The 17,116-nt window shown below is 48.0% G+C and overlaps 1 protein-coding gene across 3 annotated transcripts; it reads left to right on the top strand.

Annotated features, from left to right (window-relative positions):
• The first annotated feature begins 412 nt into the window (after window positions 1–412).
• On the top strand, window positions 413–16,800 carry LOC137452475 (very long chain fatty acid elongase 4-like). Of its 3 annotated transcripts, XM_068160908.1 has the most exons (8): window positions 413–792; window positions 2,933–2,998; window positions 3,563–3,750; window positions 7,156–7,236; window positions 9,020–9,076; window positions 11,020–11,134; window positions 12,534–12,661; window positions 14,681–16,800. In XM_068160908.1, the coding sequence occupies exons 2-8, from the start codon at window positions 2,941–2,943 to the stop codon at window positions 14,849–14,851; spliced, it is 798 nt and encodes a 265-aa protein (XP_068017009.1). In that variant the 5' UTR covers window positions 413–792; window positions 2,933–2,940; the 3' UTR covers window positions 14,852–16,800. The 3 variants fall into 3 exon arrangements, with proteins under 3 accessions (XP_068017009.1, XP_068017012.1, XP_068017010.1); XM_068160911.1 differs by lacking the exon at window positions 7,156–7,236; XM_068160909.1 differs by lacking the exon at window positions 7,156–7,236 and having other exon boundaries at window positions 9,017–9,076.
• The last annotated feature ends 316 nt before the right edge of the window (window positions 16,801–17,116 follow it).

Genomic DNA, 17,116 nt, shown 5'->3' with positions numbered 1-17,116 from the left:
TCAGTTTTTCCTGTCTCTTTAAATAGCAAATGTGACACCTCCAGGGACAGAGGCTGGATATGAGGAGGTGACTCCATCTGAATTTGCCTGTCCTGCGTGAGGGGAGGGGTGTTCCTATCATTCTCTCCTGCATTTTGTGGGTTGGATGTAATTTGAGTGCACGAAAGGCTAGTGGGCAGCCTCTTGTGAGGAGCTGAAGGAGTGCTCCCACCAGACTGTTTTCCAGGGTCTTCTCAAGGCATCTTTCCTCATCTTTTCACTGTTGGGAAAGCTGTCCTGGTATGTCCTGCAGAAACTTGCGGAAGAAATGTTGGCCTGGTTCCCACTTGGCCAGGCTCCCAAGCATGACCCTAAAGGTCAGTGGTTCACTCGTGGAATCCCGGTCCTCTTCCACCTCCGTTTTCCTCTTCTTTCCAGTCCCCTAATCTGATGAATCATGTGGGGAGAGGCAAGAGAGGGAGGGGGAGGAGTATGTGATGTAACCTCTGCTCTGGGAAAGTTCAGAGGCAACAACACCTCAGTGCCTGCGGCTCCGCGGGGGCTTTCTCCTGGGTACCACCGGGAGAGGGAGTCGTGCTCAAGAGGCGTGAAGATCCACCACATCTGTCTGGGACCCGGCAGGTGATGTGCTCACCTCACTTCTGGAGAAGAGAAGCTGAGCACAAGGTCTGCTTAACGGCTCTCGCAGCTTCTTTGGCTGCCTGCTGCCAGCAGCCGGAGCGAGAGGAGCAGCGGCTGTACGCCGGGAACTCCCTGGGAGAAAGAAGGCGTGAAGGCAGCTGCGGCGCTGAGGTAAGGCAGTTCCTGCTTCCTGGCTTTGCCCATCACTGCTCTGATGGCTCGGGGGAAGCAAAGGATGCGGAGTGGAGCGAGGTGGAATGTGTATGAGTTGTCTGAGGGGGTGTAGCCATGTGAAATCCCTGCCAGATTGACTCTGAGCCAGTTGATAATCACCCACTAATCTCTCTGCTGGCAGATCCTGCCCGGATTACAAGGGCGTGTACCTCTGCACAGGAGAGCTGCATGTGCCCAGGGTCTTGTGGTATGTGTCAGAGAAACACAACGAAGGAAGGGGAAGGGGGGGCTTTGACTGCAATGATCGACTGCAGGGGAGAAATCCATGGAAGTGTGCTTCTGGCACTGACAGGCTGCCGTGCCGGGCAGTTGCATGTCAGGCTCTACCCAGGTTTGCACAGCCAGAAGTCCAGCTGATAAACAGTGCTTGGCATGCTCATTGCAGTTCCAGCAGAACTATGTGATCTGGCTGTTAAGAAACTGTTTATACTCATATGGCTCCTTGAAACACCTCTACACCACTGGAAGCAGCCTTACACTAGGCTACAGTTTTCCCTGCCACATAACTCACAAACTGCTCTACTGCAGCACAAGGAAGTAGGGGACGGGGCCAGAGGAGGTGTGGGGACTCCTGTTCAGCAGCCTGTGGGAAGTCACAGAAGAAAATGTGCTTTTCTCAGTAGCAGGAGGGGATAAAACTGAGGAAGCTGGTGCTGTGTATTTGCTAACAGAACAAAAAAACCCTAAACTAGGGCAGGTAACATCAGCTGTTGAAAGCAACCGCAGTAAAATCTTTCCTAGGTGAACTCCCAAATGCCATTGCAAAGGTGCTCCTGATAAAGAAAGGAAAGGGAGATGATCCTGAAGGTCTCTTTCCAACCTGGCTTATTCTGTTCTATTCTATTCTATTTGGGAATATTCTACTTCAATATACTACAGAAGATGCACAAGAGAAACCAAAACAAACTTAGTGGTATAAAGCCAAATGCCCATAACTTAAAGTTAACACCTCTGGGGTTCTGATTTAACCCCAGACTGCCTGCTGGCACCATGCATCTCCAAGAATGCCTGCAGCAGGATGCTGTTATGCTGCCTGGTGTGTGCCCTCGTGTGAATGTTGTGCCTTCAGAAAAGTTATCATAGAATTGATCTCCTAAGGTGAACATGAGCCAGTAGTGTGCCCAGGTGGCCAAGAAGACCAATGGCATCCTGGCCTGCATCAGAAATAGTGTGGCCCGCAGGAGCAGGGAGGTGATTGTGCCCCTGGACTCAGCACTGGTTAGGCCACACCTTGAGTCCTGTGTCCAGTTCTGGGCCCCTCAGTTTAAGAAGGACATTGAGAGACTTGAAGGTGTCCAGAGAAGGGCAAGGAGGCTGGGGAGAGGCCTTGAGCACAGCCCTGTGAGGAGAGGCTGAGGGAGCTGGGGTTGCTTAGCCTGGAGAAGAGGAGGCTCAGGGGAGACCTTCTTGCTGTCTACAACTACCTGAAGGGGGGTTGTAGGCAGGAGGGGGTTTGTCTCTTCTCCCAGGCAACCAGCACCAGAACAAGAGGACACAGTCTCAAGCTGCACCAGGGGAAGTTTAGACTCAAGGTGAGGAGAAAGTTCTTCCCAGAAAGCGAGATTGGCCATTGGGATGTGCTGCCCAGGGAGGTGGTGGAGTCACCATCCCTGGATGTGCTCAAAAAAGGATTGGATGTGGCACTTGAAGCCATGGTTTAGTTGTCCTGAGGTGTTAAGTATTAGGTAATAGGTTGGACTTGATGACTTCTGAGGTCTTTTCCAACCTGGTTGATTCTCTGATTCTAGGTGGCACACAGAGCCTTCCTGGCTCTAGTATTTTGCATGCAGCTATTCAGAGGATTTTTAGAGGTGAATCTTCAATAAAATATCAAGCTCTGAAAATAGAAGTTAATCAGCTATTCATTACAAGGGAGTTACCTGCCTTTATTTGTTTTTTAAAGATGACTCTCATCCTGGTCAACATTTGAGTTCCTACAAAGAGCAAAATGTTTTCTTTTCACGATCTGTAGTCCTGAGGCCTTGTCTAAGGAAGCTTCCTTAGTCAAGATTCAGTCAAGGTTAGGATAAATGAGGCTAGCCTGCTCCTGGGAGTGCTAACTTCCATTTCTTTCCAGAACTTGTGATGGCTTCAACTTGGCAAAAGGCTCAGGAATTCTACAGCTGGGTCCTTGAGAGTGGAGGTAGGTGCTGTCTTAAGGGGGAATCTACACATAAATGGCATGATCATGAAGAATAAACCTAGAAAGAAACGTGATCCTTACATGAGCCCACATGATTTCTAATCAGCATATTTTCTGTCTTCTTTTTCCATGGTCATGAACTTCCCATAAGTCTTAAAATCCATCTCAGGGGCAGGCCAGCTGGCTTACAGTAAAGAATGAGGAGGAGGAGGAGACTTGGTGGGGTGCTTGGTGCCATGGTTTAGTTGATTAGATGGTGTTGGGTGATAGGTTGGACTTGATGATCTCAAAGGTCTCTTCCAACCTGGATAATTCTATTTCTATTTCTATTTCTATTTCTATTTCTATTTCTATTTCTATTTCTATTTCTATTTCTATTTCTATTTCTATTTCTATTTCTATTTAATTTCTATTTAATTTCTATTTCTATTTCTATTCCATTCCATTCCATTCCATTCCATTCCATTCCATTCCATTCCATTCCATTCCTTTCCATGTTCTATGATTCTATGGTTCTGCAGTGTATGGGATGTGCCAGCTTTGGCTGCTTGTTTTGCATTTCAGATCCAAGGACAGCCCCATGGCCCCTGGTGCACTCTCCACTTCCAGTCACACTTCTCTTTGCCTCCTACCTCTCTGTGGTGAAACTGGGCCCCCTCTACATGCGGCAGCGGAAAGCGCTGGAGCTGCGTGGCCTGCTGATTGCCTACAATCTCACCATGATGGCATTATCAAGCTACATGTTTTATGAGGTGAGGAGACAGGACTGGCTCCTAGGTAAGCATCCACGACACGTTTGAAAGCCAGAGGCATTTCAATGGCTTTTGCTGATGGGCTCAAATGAAAGGAGTAGAAACCAACTTGAACTTCACTCTGCTCTGGTGAGAGCTCAGCAGGAGTACTGTGCGCAGGTCTGGAGTCCTCAATACAGGAAGGCCATGGAGCTGATGGAGAGGGTCCAGAGGAGGGACACACAAATAATCAGGGGCTTGGAACACCTCTGCTTCAAAGATAGGCTGAGGGAGCTGGGGTTGTGCAGCATGGAGAAGAGAAGGTTCCAGGGCAACCTTATAGCAACTTTCCAGTACCTGAAGAGGGCTACAAGAAGGATGGAGAGAACTGTTTACAAAGGCCTGCAGTGACAGGATGAGGGGCAATGGCTTCAAACTAGAGAAGAGTAGATTTAGACTGGATGTTAGGAACAAGCTCTTTACCATGAGGGTAGTAGAACACTGCAAGAGTATGCCCAGGGAGGTAGTTAAGGCCCTGTCCCTGGATATATTCAAGTTGAAGCTCAACAGGGCTCCGAGCAACCTGATCTGTGAGCCTGTGATCTAGTTGAAGATGTCTCTACTAACTGTAGAGGAGGTTGGACTAGAGTACCTTTGGAAGTCCCTTCCAATACAGTCCATTCTATGATTTGGAGGACAGTCTCAAGCTGTGTCAAGGGAAGTTTAGACTGGAGATGATGAGAAAGTTCTTCAAAGAGAGAGTTGTTAGCCACTGGAATGTGCTGCCCATGGAGGTGGTGGAGTCACCCTCCCTGGAGGTATTCAAAAAGGGATTGGATGTGGCACTTGGTGCCATGGTTTAGTAGTCATGAGGTGTTGGGTGACAGGTTGGACTTGCTGATCTTTGAGGTCTTTTCCAACCTTATTGATTCTATGAATCCATGATTCTATGACTACATTTTTCCACAGGAGGAGCAGTATAGCCCTGGTGAAAATGTAATTTCCAAAGCATGCCACATTTCCTCCCATTTCTTGATTTTCCTCTCCTTCATAAAGTTAACATTGAAAGGGTCCTGGAAGAAGGAGATGAATGTTGAGATCTCCCCAGTTGTGGCAGTGGATGGAGGACATGGAACCTCCTCATTTTGTCTAGTATCCTTGAGTACTGTTTCCAGTTCTGAGTCCCTCAGTTTAGGAAAGATGTTGACTTGCTGGAAGGTGTCCAGAGAAGGACAACAAAGCTGGGGAGGGGTCTGGAGCACAGCCCTGTGAGGAGAGGCTGAGGGAGCTGGGGTTGCTTAGCCTGCAGAAGAGGAAGCTCAGGGGAGACATTCTTGCTGTCTACAACTACCTGAAGGGAGGTTGTAGCCAGGTGGGGGTTGGTCTCTTCTCAGCACGAGAACAAGAGGACACAGTCTGAAGCTGCACCAAGGGAGGTTTAGGCTGGATGTTAGGAAGAAATTCTTCCCAGCAAGAGAGATTGGCCATTGGAATGTGCTGCCCAGGGAGGTGATGGAGTCACCATCACTGGAGGTGTTTAGGAAGAGACTGGATGGGGTGCTTGGTGCCATGGTTTAGTTGATTAGATGGTGTTGGGTGATAGGTTGGACTTGATGATCTCGAAGGTCTTTTCCAACCTGGTTAATCCTATTCTACCCAGACTTACACTCCAAGAGTGCCAAGTACACTGCAGCTTCCTGCTGCAGCCTTTCTGCAAGCCTTTCCCTAGTTGATGTAGACCACCAAAAACTCTTCAAGGCAACTTTGGCCAAAGAGGTTTGAGACAGATGTTGCTGTTGACAAATCTGCTCTTTTGCTTTACAACACAATTTGTTACATTTGAAGCAAATTGCAGCTTTGGGGGGCAAATACAGCAATGAGAATTGCTTGTCTGTGCTCGGTTGTGTGTCACTTTGTTCAGGTTATGGCTTTCCCATTAACAGGCAAATTCAACCAGCAAAATCTGAGCAGGTCCAGAGGAGGGCCATGAGGATGATCAGAGGGCTGGAGCTCCTCTCCTCTGAAGACAGTCTGAGGAAGATGGGGTTGTTCAGTCCGGAGAAGAGAAGGCTCTGAGGAGACCTTCTTGTGGCCTTTCAATATCTGAAGGGGGATACAAGAAAGCTGATGAGAGACTTTTTAGGGTGTCAGGTAGGCATAGGAATAGGGACACTGGAACAAAACTAAGTGGAGATTCAGCTTGGATGTTAGGAAGAAGTTGTTCCCCGTGAGGGTGGTGAGACACTGGCACAGGTTGCCAGGGAGGTGGTGGAAGCCTCATCCCTGGAGGTTTTTAAGGCCAGGCTGGATGTGGCTTTGAGCAACCTGCTGCAGTGTGAGGTGTCTCTGCCCATGGCAAGGGGATTGGAACTGACTGATTCTTGAGGTCCCTTCCAACCCTGAAAATTCTGTGATTCTGTGAAATCAGAAGAGGATAGGACCTCTGCAGAAGAAAGCAGTGAATGTTCAGAGAGTCTCAAGTCTAGAATTCACTGTTCCTTCTGAAGTGTTTTTGAGCACTCCAGTGATTACAGAAAGAATGATAGACATGCTCAGACCAAATTTTCATTTCACATTCCAACAAGGGTGTGAGGTACTTTGTTTTAGTTTTGATACTATTTCTTCAGCTGTATAAATTTAAGAAGGACATTGAGACTCTTGAATGTGTCCAGACAAGGGCAATAAGGCTGGGGAGGGGTTTGGAGCACAGCCCTGTGGGGAGAGGCTGAGGGAGCTGGGGTTGCTTAGCCTGGAGAAGAGGAGGCTCAGGGGAGACCTTCTTGCTCTCTCCAACTACCTGAAGGGAGGTTGTAGCCAGGTGGGGGTTGGTCTCTTCTCCCAGACAACCAGCACCAGAACAAGAGGACACAGACTCAAGCTGTGCCAGGGGAGGTTTAGGCTGGAGGTGAGGAGAAAGTTCTTCACTGAGAGAGTTGTTGGCCATTGGAATGTGCTGCCCAGGGAGGTGGTGGAGTCACCATCTCTGGAAGTGTTCAAGAGGGGATTGGATGTGGCACTTGGTGTCATGGTTTAGTTGTCAGGAGGTGTTAGGTATTAGGTAATAGATTGGACTTGATGATCATACTATAGTATCATAATAGTATCATAGTATCAGTCAGGGTTGGAAGGGACCACAAGGATCATCTAGTTCCAACCCCCCTGCCATGGGCAGGGACACCCCACACTAGATCAGGCTGCCCAGAGCCTCATCCAGCCTGGTCTTGAACACCTCCAGGGACAGGGCCCTGAGGTCTTTTCCAACCTTATTGATTCTATGATTCTTTTTCTGCCAGTGAGTGCCAGATTCAGTCCCTATTACCTGAGCATTAATATACACATCCTTTTGTTTTGGTTTTTTTTTTGGGGAGTGGGGGCAGATGCTGTTGAACAGAGAAATGGATCTCTTTAGCTTTTCTTTTGTTTCAGTTTCTAGTGACTTCAGTCTTGGGCAACTACAGTTACCTGTGCCAGCCAGTGGACTACAGCCAAAGTGAACTAGGAATGAGGGTACAGTTCTATAAAAGGCGTGCATGAGGCCCTGCTGTTCCCATGGGTATCCAGATTCTTCTGCTCACAAAAACAATTTGCATGCTTAAGAAGGCTTTTGCTCCAGTTTGTTGCTTGTAAAGCTGTGCCACTGAATTGTCTGCTTCAGTAGCTGTGCTTCGCTTTTAGCTCTCTCTAGGTTAATCTTCTCAGTTAACACAGCCATCCAGGTTCTCTCTGATCAGCAGAGTGATCAATTAGAGGGTAGGAGAGCTCTGCAGAGGGACCTTGACAGGCTGGACAGATGGGCAGAGTCCAAGGGCATGAGATTGAACACATCTAAGTGCCAGGTTCTACACATTGGCCACAACAATCCCAGGCAGTGCTACAGGCTGGGGTCAGAGTGGCTGAGAGCAGCCAGGCAGAGAGGGACCTGGGGGTGCTGGTCGATGGTAGGCTGAACATGAGCATGCAGTGTGCCCAGGTGGCCAGGAAGGCCAATGGCATCCTGGCCTGAATTAGAAATAGTGTGGCCAGCAGGAGCAGAGAAGTCATTGTGCCCTGGACTCAGCAGTGGTTAGGCCAAACCTTGAATCCTGTGTCCAGTTCTGGGTGCCTCAGTTTAAGAAGGACATTGAGAGACTTGAAGGTGTCCAGAGAAGGGCAACAAAGCTGGGGAGGGGTCTGGGGCACAGCCCTGTGAGGAGAGGCTGAGGGAGCTGGGGTTGCTTAGCCTGGAGAAGAGAAGGCTCAGGGGAGACCTTCTTGCTGTCTACAACTCCCTGAAGGGAGGTTGTAGCCAGGTGGGGGTTGGTCTCTTCTCCCAGGCAACCAGCACCAGAACAAGAGGACACAGTCTCAAGCTGTGCCAGGGGAGGTTTAGGCTGGAGATTAGGAAGAAATTCTTCCCAGAAAGAGAGATTGGGCATTGGAATGTGCTGCCCAGGGAAGTGGTGGAGTCACCATCCCTGGAGGTGTTTAGGAAGAGACTGGCTGGGGTGCTTGGTGCCATGGTTTAGTTGATTAGATGGTGTTGGGTGATAGGTTGGGCAAGATGATCTCAAAGGTCTCTTCCAACCTAGTTAATTCTATTCTATGCTATTCTATTCTATTCTATTCTATTCTATTCTATTCTATTCTATTCTATTCTATTCTATTCTGTTCTGTTCTGTTCTGAACACTGAGGTCTATTATTGGCATTGCAAGTATTGAAACAGATGTGTCTCTTTCCATTGCCCGGATCAAGATTCTGGGTGATCACTAGCAATAAGAAAAACAATTTTTATAGCCACAACTTTGCAATCTTATTCAACATTTCTTTTAGCAGCGAGATTTGGCTAAAACTGAGCATTGTCTGACCATCACAGCAAGGTTTGCATCTCACCAGCTTTAGCTTTTCAAAATGCTGCCTGAGGGTTTGGGCTTCATTTTGTTTTCCTGCTTGAATTCAGAGCTGTTCTGCTTTGCCTCCAGATATAAGCAGGCTTTGAAGGGATACAAGCATGGATGTTACCTTTGAAGGGATACAAGCATGGATGGTGCTTGCCATCAGGCTTGAAACACTTTCTGAGCAGCTCACCCTTGCCATGTCAGAGCAAGCAGCTCAGCTAACTAAGTACCTAAGCAACCCTTAATGCCTTTCCCCTTCCCAGCTCAACAAAACACACCACAGCCGTAAAAGAGGCTCCCTCCTCCCCGGTTTTTCCCCTTTGGGTGGGCAGGGTTCACATAGGGCATAGCTGAAAATCCCAGGCCATGAGAGGAGCTTTGGGGTCTAACAGCGTTTCTTTGTGCTGCCCAGCAGATGGCAAGAGTGTGTTGGTGGTTCTTCTTCTCCAAAGTCATCGAGCTGCTTGACACGGTAAGGAAGGCTCAGCTCGGCCCCACCACGGGGCTGATGCTGCAAAGAAATCACTGCCGGGTCAGAAAGGGCAGGGGTGCCGACAGCTGATGTGCTCGGCTGACCCTGTATCTGCACCTGGCTGATGCCTTTCAGTAAATGCTGTTTTCCAGTGTTCTGCTCTTCCCTTTTGTGGGCATAAGGATGTGCCTGTTAAAGCAGTGGGCACAGCTTCAGTGTTCTACTCTTTAACAGCATGTGGCGTGCAAGAGTCCAGCTCTGCCGCTGGAGATCATGCTGCTAGGTTTCCTCAGCATCTCCTTTCCAGAAGAAAAGAATTGCTGCTGTGCCAGTTTGCCTGCCTCTGTTCCAGGGGATCAGAGATCACAGGCTGTTAGGGGTTGGGAGGGATGTCTGGAGATCTTCAAGTCCAGCCCCTCTGCCAGAGCAGGACCATAGAATCCAGCACAGGTCATGCAGGAATGCATCCAGAAAGGGCTTTAAAGTCTCCAGAGAAGGAGACTCCACAACCTCTCTGGGGAACCCTGTTCCAGTGCTCTGAGACCCTCACAGCAAAGAAGTTCCTCCACACGTTGAGGTGGAACTTCCTGTGCTGTAGTTTGCAACCAGTGTTCCTTGTCCTATCCCAGGGCACAAGTGAGCAGAGGCTGTTCCCCTCCTTCCTGACTCCCAGCCCTCAGATATTGATAGACATTGATTAGATCCCCTCTCAGTCTTCTCCAGACTGAACAGCCCCAGGGCTCTCATCCTTTCCTCATAAGGCAGTGCACCAGTCCCTTCATCATCTTTGTAGCCCTCCAGCACGCTTCCTGTGGCTGGGCATTCCCTCCTAATCACCATGCTAGGGGAGATGCTTTAACCTTGGCTGTTGACAGCTGGTCCCCCAAAATCTTAGCTCCCAGTTGATTAAGACTGTCAGCCAGGGTCAGCCAGGGTCTGCATTGTCTGGCTGGCTGAGTAATAGTGGTTAGCTGAGCAGCAAAGAAACTGCAGATGTACAGGTATGTGTCCTGCTACAACCTATCTCTGTTGTGTGTTAAGTACTTGTGTCCCATGTGAAATGGAAAGTTTCCTTGAGAACAGTACCAGTCTATAGCTGCTCTTTGGGTCTTCTCCTCTACTATAAATGAACTAAGTAAATGGCTGAACTGACAGAGCAATGCCACCTCTCTGCTTGGTCAGCAGGGTTAAGCTGGCATCCTAGCCTGAAGAATGGGATTCTTTAGAATGAGCATTATTTTCCTCTGCACACCCAGCAGTGATTTATTTACATTTTACTACTTTCTGTTCAAGAGCTGTGAACATTTTTTAAAGGCATAGCCTGAAACTACCACAGGGACCTGAATAATCCAAAGGTAAAAATGGCTGGGGCTCTGTGGAAGAAATTCTCTGCCTGTTGGTTTCTCCCCACTCCCAGAGGAGGCTCAGAGGAGACCTTATTGCTCTCTACAACTACCTAAAAGGAAATTGTAGACAAGTGGGGGTTGGTCTCATCTCCCAGGCAACCAGCACCAGAACAAGAGGACACAGTCTCAAGCTGTGCCAGGGGAAGTTTAGGCTGGAGGTGAGGAGAAAGTTCTTCACAGAGAGAGTTGTTAGCCTTTAGAATGTGCTGCCCAGGGAGATGGTGGAGTCACCATCCCTGGAGGTGTTCATAAAAGGACTGGATGTGGCACTTGATGCCATGGTTTAGTTGCTCTGAGATGTTAGGTACTAGGCAATAGGTTGGACTTGATGATCTCTGAAGTCTTTCCCAACCTGGTCGATTCCATGATTCTATGAATACAGGATCTACTGCATTCAATTCCACCAGCAGCAGAGAAAATGGATTGGGTAGGTTCAGAGTCATCACTAACTGTGCTGGTCACTTATTTTGTTTGGTGGAAAATCTTTTTTGCCTGAAGACATCAGCTGAAGGTTTTCCTTTGCCTGCCTTCTTTCAGGTGTTCTTTATTCTGCGCAAGAAACAAGAGCAGGTGACCTTTCTGCACGTGTACCATCACGGCACTATGCTCTTCAACTGGTGGTCAGGGGTCAAATACGTGCCTGGAGGACAAGGTATGCTTCTGTGGACCCCTTGTGTTTCAGTTGTTTCTTCTCCTGTGGAGGTAGCCTAAAGAGTGCAGACGGACTGACGGGCAGGTAGGAAGCTCACCCTCTTCCGTGTGGGTTTCAGTTGATGCCATCTGCCATCAGCTTCTTGGGGCTATTTGGACTGATAGTTAAGGAACATAATATGTGAACATAAGGAAAAGCTTTTGAGGGTTTTGAAAAGATGGTAACAAAATACTGGAACAGGCTGCCCAGAGAGGTTGTGGAGTCTCCTTCTCTGGAGACATTCAAAACCTACCTGGAGACCTTCCTGTGTGAACTGCTCTAGGTGATCCTGCTCTGGCAGGGGGGCTGGACTGGATGATCTTTTGAGGTCCCTTCCAACCCCTAACATTCTATGATTCTGTGATTCACTGCCTCCTCTAGAATGTATCCAAACAGAGACAATAACATCCTCCCCAAGGTCCATATATGTCTCCACCAAAACAAACTCTCCCTCACTCTGCCATTCAGCTGGGCCTGGTGCTGCAGCTCAGCCTTCAGTTTTCTCTTTCTTGCTCTGTGTCTAGCCCAGTCCCCACTCCCTTTCTGGTCTGTATGCAGACTGTTTCTCCCTTTTGCCCCACTGAAAGAGGACCACCTGAGTATTAGGCCACTACAGGTAGGCTCTATACAAGATTCTGTTTTGGGAAACCATTTTCACGACATGGCTTTGACACTAGAATGGTATGACACTCATAGGTCAGAAGATCAAGAATTCCTTCTTCTGCCTTGGAAGCTCTTCTCTGTCTCTGAACACTATATATGGGAGGAGGAGGGAGAGTGTGACATGCTTCTCAGGCAGAATCTGGATGGAAGATTCCTGCATAGCAGTGATATGATGTGTTTTGAAATCATCATAGAATCATAGAATTGCTAGGGTTGGAAGAGACCTCAAGGATCACCCAATTCCAAACCCCCTGCCATGGGCAGGGACACCTCACACTACAGCAGGTTGGCCTTAAAAACACCCAGGGATGAGGTTTCCACCACCTCCCTGGGCTATTCCAGTGTTTCACCACCCTCATGGGGAAGAACTTCTTCCTAACATCCAATCTGAATCTACCCATTTCTAGTTTTGTTCCTTTCCCCCCAGTCCTATCACTCCCTGACACCCTCAAAAGTCCCTCCCCAGCTTTCTTGTAGCCCCCTTCAGATACTGGAAGGCCACAATGAGGTCTCCTCAGAGCCTTCTCTTCTCCAGACTGAAGAGCCCTGACTCTCTCAGTCTGTCTCCGTAGGAGAGGAGCTCCAGCCCTCTTATGAAGACAGACTGAGTCTCATCATAGTAGCTATGAGACCATCAAAGGGTTAGTCATGAATAGTTTGTGTGTGTCTTACTCATCCTGACTTCTTTGCTCCTCAGCCTTCTTTATTGGGATGCTAAACTCCTTTGTACACATCTTCATGTATGGCTACTATGCCCTGGCCAGCCTGGGACCACAGATGCACCGTTACCTCTGGTGGAAACGTTACCTAACCATCATGCAGCTGGTAATGACTTCCATGTGTTTGTCTCTGCACTCATCTGTCATTTGTGGTGGTTCCTGCTGTCTGTATCTTTCCCCTTACCTACCCAAGTTGCTCTCTGTGCTGCCTGTGGAGACCACCTTGTCTTCAGTGTCCTTGTGCGCCGCTATGAGCGGTGCACCGATTGGTGCTGTCCTCTGAATGGGACTTGCTCAAAGCAGGAAAGAGGCCTTCAGTAACCACACACACTAAGAAGCCCTCACCTTCATGGCTGGAAGAAAAGAGGAAAAATACCAATTATATTTCTCCCTTTTCTATGTGACAGTCTTTTTTCCCCCCTCTGAAGCCCTGAAAACAATCTGATTTTAAGAGGTGCAGGGATACTTTGGATGCTGAATAGAGCAGGAGATTGGGAAGCCTTCATTCCTATTTCTTCAAGAAGGAAGAATATGTCTAACAGCAGGCAAACAAGCAAGTTGAAGAAAAATAGAATCATAGAATGGCTTGGGTTGGAAGGCACTTCCAAAGGCTACCCTAGCCCAACCCCCTGCAGGCATCAGGGGCATTCTCCATTACATCAGGTTGCCCAGAGTCCTGCGGGGCCTGACCTTGAATATCTCCAAGGATGGGGCAACCTGCTGCAGTGTTCCACCACCCTCATGGCACAGAACTTGTTTCCAACATCCAATCTAAAGCTGCTCTTCTCTCATTTCAAACCATTGCTCCTTGTCCTATCCCTGCAGGCCTTTGTAAGCAGTCCCTCTGCAGCCTTCCCAGAGGCTCCCTTTGGAACCCTTTAGGTTTTTCCTTCCCTCATCTCTAAGGGTTGACAAATCCTGACAGCCTTGTGGTTTTTTTCAAACACACAGCATAAAATCAGTGCTCCAGACAAGGACAATGCTAAGAGTTAAGCATGTGCAAAAGTTAACTTGACACAATGAGACCTTATGCAAAGGGAAAAAAGCATGCAGTTACCAGAGAAGAGGAAGGTAAAATAGTGGTGCACTGAAGGCTGGTCCAGAGCTCTTATTTATCCTGAATGGTGAAATCAGAACACGAAAGCATTGCGTGAGATGAAAAGGTATTTGTAATGCAAAGTAAGGCAGAAGAAATCAGTTTTTATTTCCCTTACTTTTGGTAGGTAGAACTCATTGCTTCAGAGTATTAAGACAGGTGAAAACAGAGTGAGGATAGGATAGGATAGGATAGGATAGGATAGGATAGGATAGGATAGAATAGAATAGAATAGAATAGAATAGAATAGAATAGAATAGAATAGAATAGAATAGAATAGAATAGAATAGAATAGAATAGAATAGAATAGAATAGGTGTGACAGTTTGAGGCTGTGCCTTTAAGAAAGGGACAGTGCTGGGACACTCTGGCTCAACCCACCACAAATAGAATAGAATAGAATAGAATAGAATAGAATAGAATAGAATAGAATAGGGTAGGATAGGATAGGGTAGGATAGGATAGGATAGGATAGGATAGGATAGGATAGGATAGGATAGGATAGGATAGGATAGGATAGGATGGAATTAACCAGGTTAATGGGGAGGGGGGAAGATGAATGTTCAAATGAATAAAAGTAGCACCTGTAGTTCTTCTCTGCAAGCTAAAATGCAAACCAAAATGATTATGGGTGTAACAATCTGATTGCCAGAGGGGAAGAGCAGTTTCCCACCTTTAATTCCCATATTCTGAGGTCTCAGTTGCTGCCCTGTGACAGAGAAGTGGCATTAAGGGCAGTAGGGCTGCTTCTAGGCAGCAGGGGTTGGATTCCAAACCCACTCCCTGCAGAAGTGGGCAAGCCTCAGTGTTTGGTGGACATGTGGCATCTCTTCATGTTCAGAAAACACTGCTGGCCTTAAAAGAGAAGCTCTCAGAGATGTCTGGAGAGGCAAGAAGGTGATAGCCTGGGTTGAGAACACTGCTAGGATGTGTTGTGATCCTCTTCATGATGACCCCAGCAGTCAGCTGAGGCATGTTTCATGTAGGTCCCCTAATCTGGCTGCTTCTTTGTTTTCTTCCCCCCTTCCAGTGCCAGTTTGTAGCCATCGCTGCTCATTCCTCCTACAACCTCTTCACAGAATGTCCATTCCCTGATGGCTTCAACACTGCAGTCTTCCTCTACATTCTCAGCCTCATTGCTCTCTTCCTGCACTTCTACTATCGGACCTACCTTAAAGGAAAGCAGGAGAAGCTAACTTAAAGAAAATCAAAGAGGAGACAGAGCACAGTCTGATGAACTTGACCATTCTCGGCTGCTTCCAACATATGTGCATGAGGAAGATGCATTTGGGTGGTGTCTGTAAGGTTCCTCTATGCAGTCTCACAGTTGCCTTCAAATATCTCAAGCTAGGAATTCAAAAGGAATAACAACCTCAGGGATTAAGGTGTTGAGGAGCAGGCTTAATTAAGCTGATGCAAAGCCAAGCCAAGTAGTCATCAGTATAGCAGCCCTTGTGAAATTAGCACCAGAAGATCACAGGATGACAGGGGTTGGAGGGGACCCAAAGAGATCTGAGTTCAACCCCCCTGCCAGAGCAGGACCATACAATCCAGCTCAGGTCACAGAGGAACACATCCAGATGGGCCTTGGAAGTCTCCAGAGAAGGAGACTCCACAACCTCTCTAGGCAACCTGTTCCAGTGCTCTGTGACCCTTACAGTAAAGAAGTTCCCCACCTCCTTCCCTTCCATCTATTAGCTTGGTTTTCAAGGTCTAGCATCCAACCATGATTCACAGGATCACAGGATGTTAGGGGTTGGAAGAGACCTCTGGAGATCTTCCAGTCCAACCCCCCGTCAGAGCAGGACCATAGAATCTAGCACAGGTCACACAGGATTCCTTGGCTCATTTCTTAGGCTACAGAGGATTTCTTTGCATTCAAAAGACTACCTTACCTCACCATTCTAGATCAGGCCGGGTCAGGTGCCTCCAGCCTTTGAAAGCAGTGTCCAGGTACCAGCAGCAGCCAGGAACCTGCGCACTGCATCCCAGCTTTTCCAACTGAAGAAGGTCCCACCAGGAATGGGGTGAATTACAGCTGTATGGCCCTGATGGCTTAATCCTATAGTAGTTGAAGCATGAAGAAAGTTGGTTGCTATGTCAAACTGGGCAGGTGCTTCTGATCTTTCATGATCCTGAAGCTAAAGAAAGCCTTAGCACCTTCAACCTAAGAAAGGAACTAATGGAGTAAGAATCATCACCCACCATTTTCTGGAATGCTTATTTGCCTTTGGTTGCTCTCATACCAACAGAGAACATTTGATGCATGAAAGCTGCTGAGCTTCTTTCTTAGAGATGGCATTATTTTTGAATGGAAAGAATAGATTGAGGTTCCCTATTCATTGCTCTGTTCCCTCCCCCTCCTCCCCCTTAGCATTTCTCGTTATTAACATTATTATTGAATGATTTTGCATCTCATCCAAGATGAAATGTTTTACACTACCATAAGCACTCACCTCTGCTGCCCAACTTGTACAGCTATTGATAAAAAAATGCATAAAGTCAATTCACTGGCTAGTGCAAAGCTGCACAGATCACAGAGCAGGACCATAGAATCCAGCACAGTCACACAGGAAGACATCCAGATGGGGCTTGAAAGTCTCCAGAGAAGGAGACTCCACAATCTCTCTGGGGAGCCTGTTCCAGTGTCCTGTGACCCTTAAAATAAAGAAGTTCTTCCTCGTGTTGAGGTGGAACCTCCTGTGCTGTAGTTTCCATCCATTGCCCCTTGTCCTATTGCAGGGCACAAGTGAGCAGAGGCTGTCCCTTCCTGCCTGACACCCAGCTCTAATCAGTTTATAGACATTGATTAGATCCCTCTCAGTCTTCTCCTCTCCAGACTGAACAGCCCCAGGCCTCTCAGCTTTTCTTAGCTCAGCTTTTTCCTTTCCTCATCAGGCAGTGCTCCAGTCCCTTCATCATCCTTGTATATCTCTATTGGACTCTCTTGAGTAGATCCCTGTCCCTCCTGAACTGGGGAGCCCAGAACTGGATGCAATATTCCAGGTGTGGCCTCATCAGCGCAGAGAAGAGTGGGAGGACGAGCTCTCTGGATCTGTTGTACATGCAGATCAATTACTGGTCATCCTGTCTCCAGTTCTGGGCTCCTCAGTTTGGGAAAGATGTTGAGTTGCTGGAACAAGTCCAGAGAAGGGCAACAAAGCTGGGGAGGGGTTTGGAGTACAGCCCTGTGAGGAGAGGCTGAGGGAGCTGGGGTTGCTCAGCCTGGAGAAGAGGAGGCTCAGGGGAGACCTTCTTGCTCTCTACAACTACCTGAAGGGAGGTTGTAGGCAGGTGGGGGTTGGTCTCTTTTCCCAGGCCACCAGCACCAGAACAAGAGGACACAGTCTCAAGCTGTGCCAGGGGAGGTTTAGGCTGGATGTGAGGAAGAAATTCTTCCTAGAAAGAGAGATTGGCCATTGGGATGTGCTGCCCAGGGAGGTGGTGGAGTCACCATCACTGGAGG

This window comes from Melanerpes formicivorus, unplaced genomic scaffold, assembly GCF_026170545.1.
Source record: "Melanerpes formicivorus ecotype bairdi unplaced genomic scaffold, bMelFor1.0.p_v2 SCAF_54, whole genome shotgun sequence".
NCBI classification, from domain to species: domain Eukaryota; kingdom Metazoa; phylum Chordata; class Aves; order Piciformes; family Picidae; genus Melanerpes; species Melanerpes formicivorus.
This window is presented reverse-complemented; position numbering and strand designations above follow the sequence as displayed.

Bases quoted from the DNA above. Each gene is read 5' to 3' on its own strand.
- LOC137452475 (XM_068160908.1), top strand. From the start codon at position 2,941: ATGGCTTCAACTTGGCAAAAGGCTCAGGAATTCTACAGCTGGGTCCTT. The intron at 11,135-12,533 runs GTATGCTTCTGT...TTTGCTCCTCAG, and splicing joins ATACGTGCCTGGAGGACAAG to CCTTCTTTATTGGGATGCTA. The intron at 12,662-14,680 runs GTAATGACTTCC...CCCCCCTTCCAG, and splicing joins ACCTAACCATCATGCAGCTG to TGCCAGTTTGTAGCCATCGC.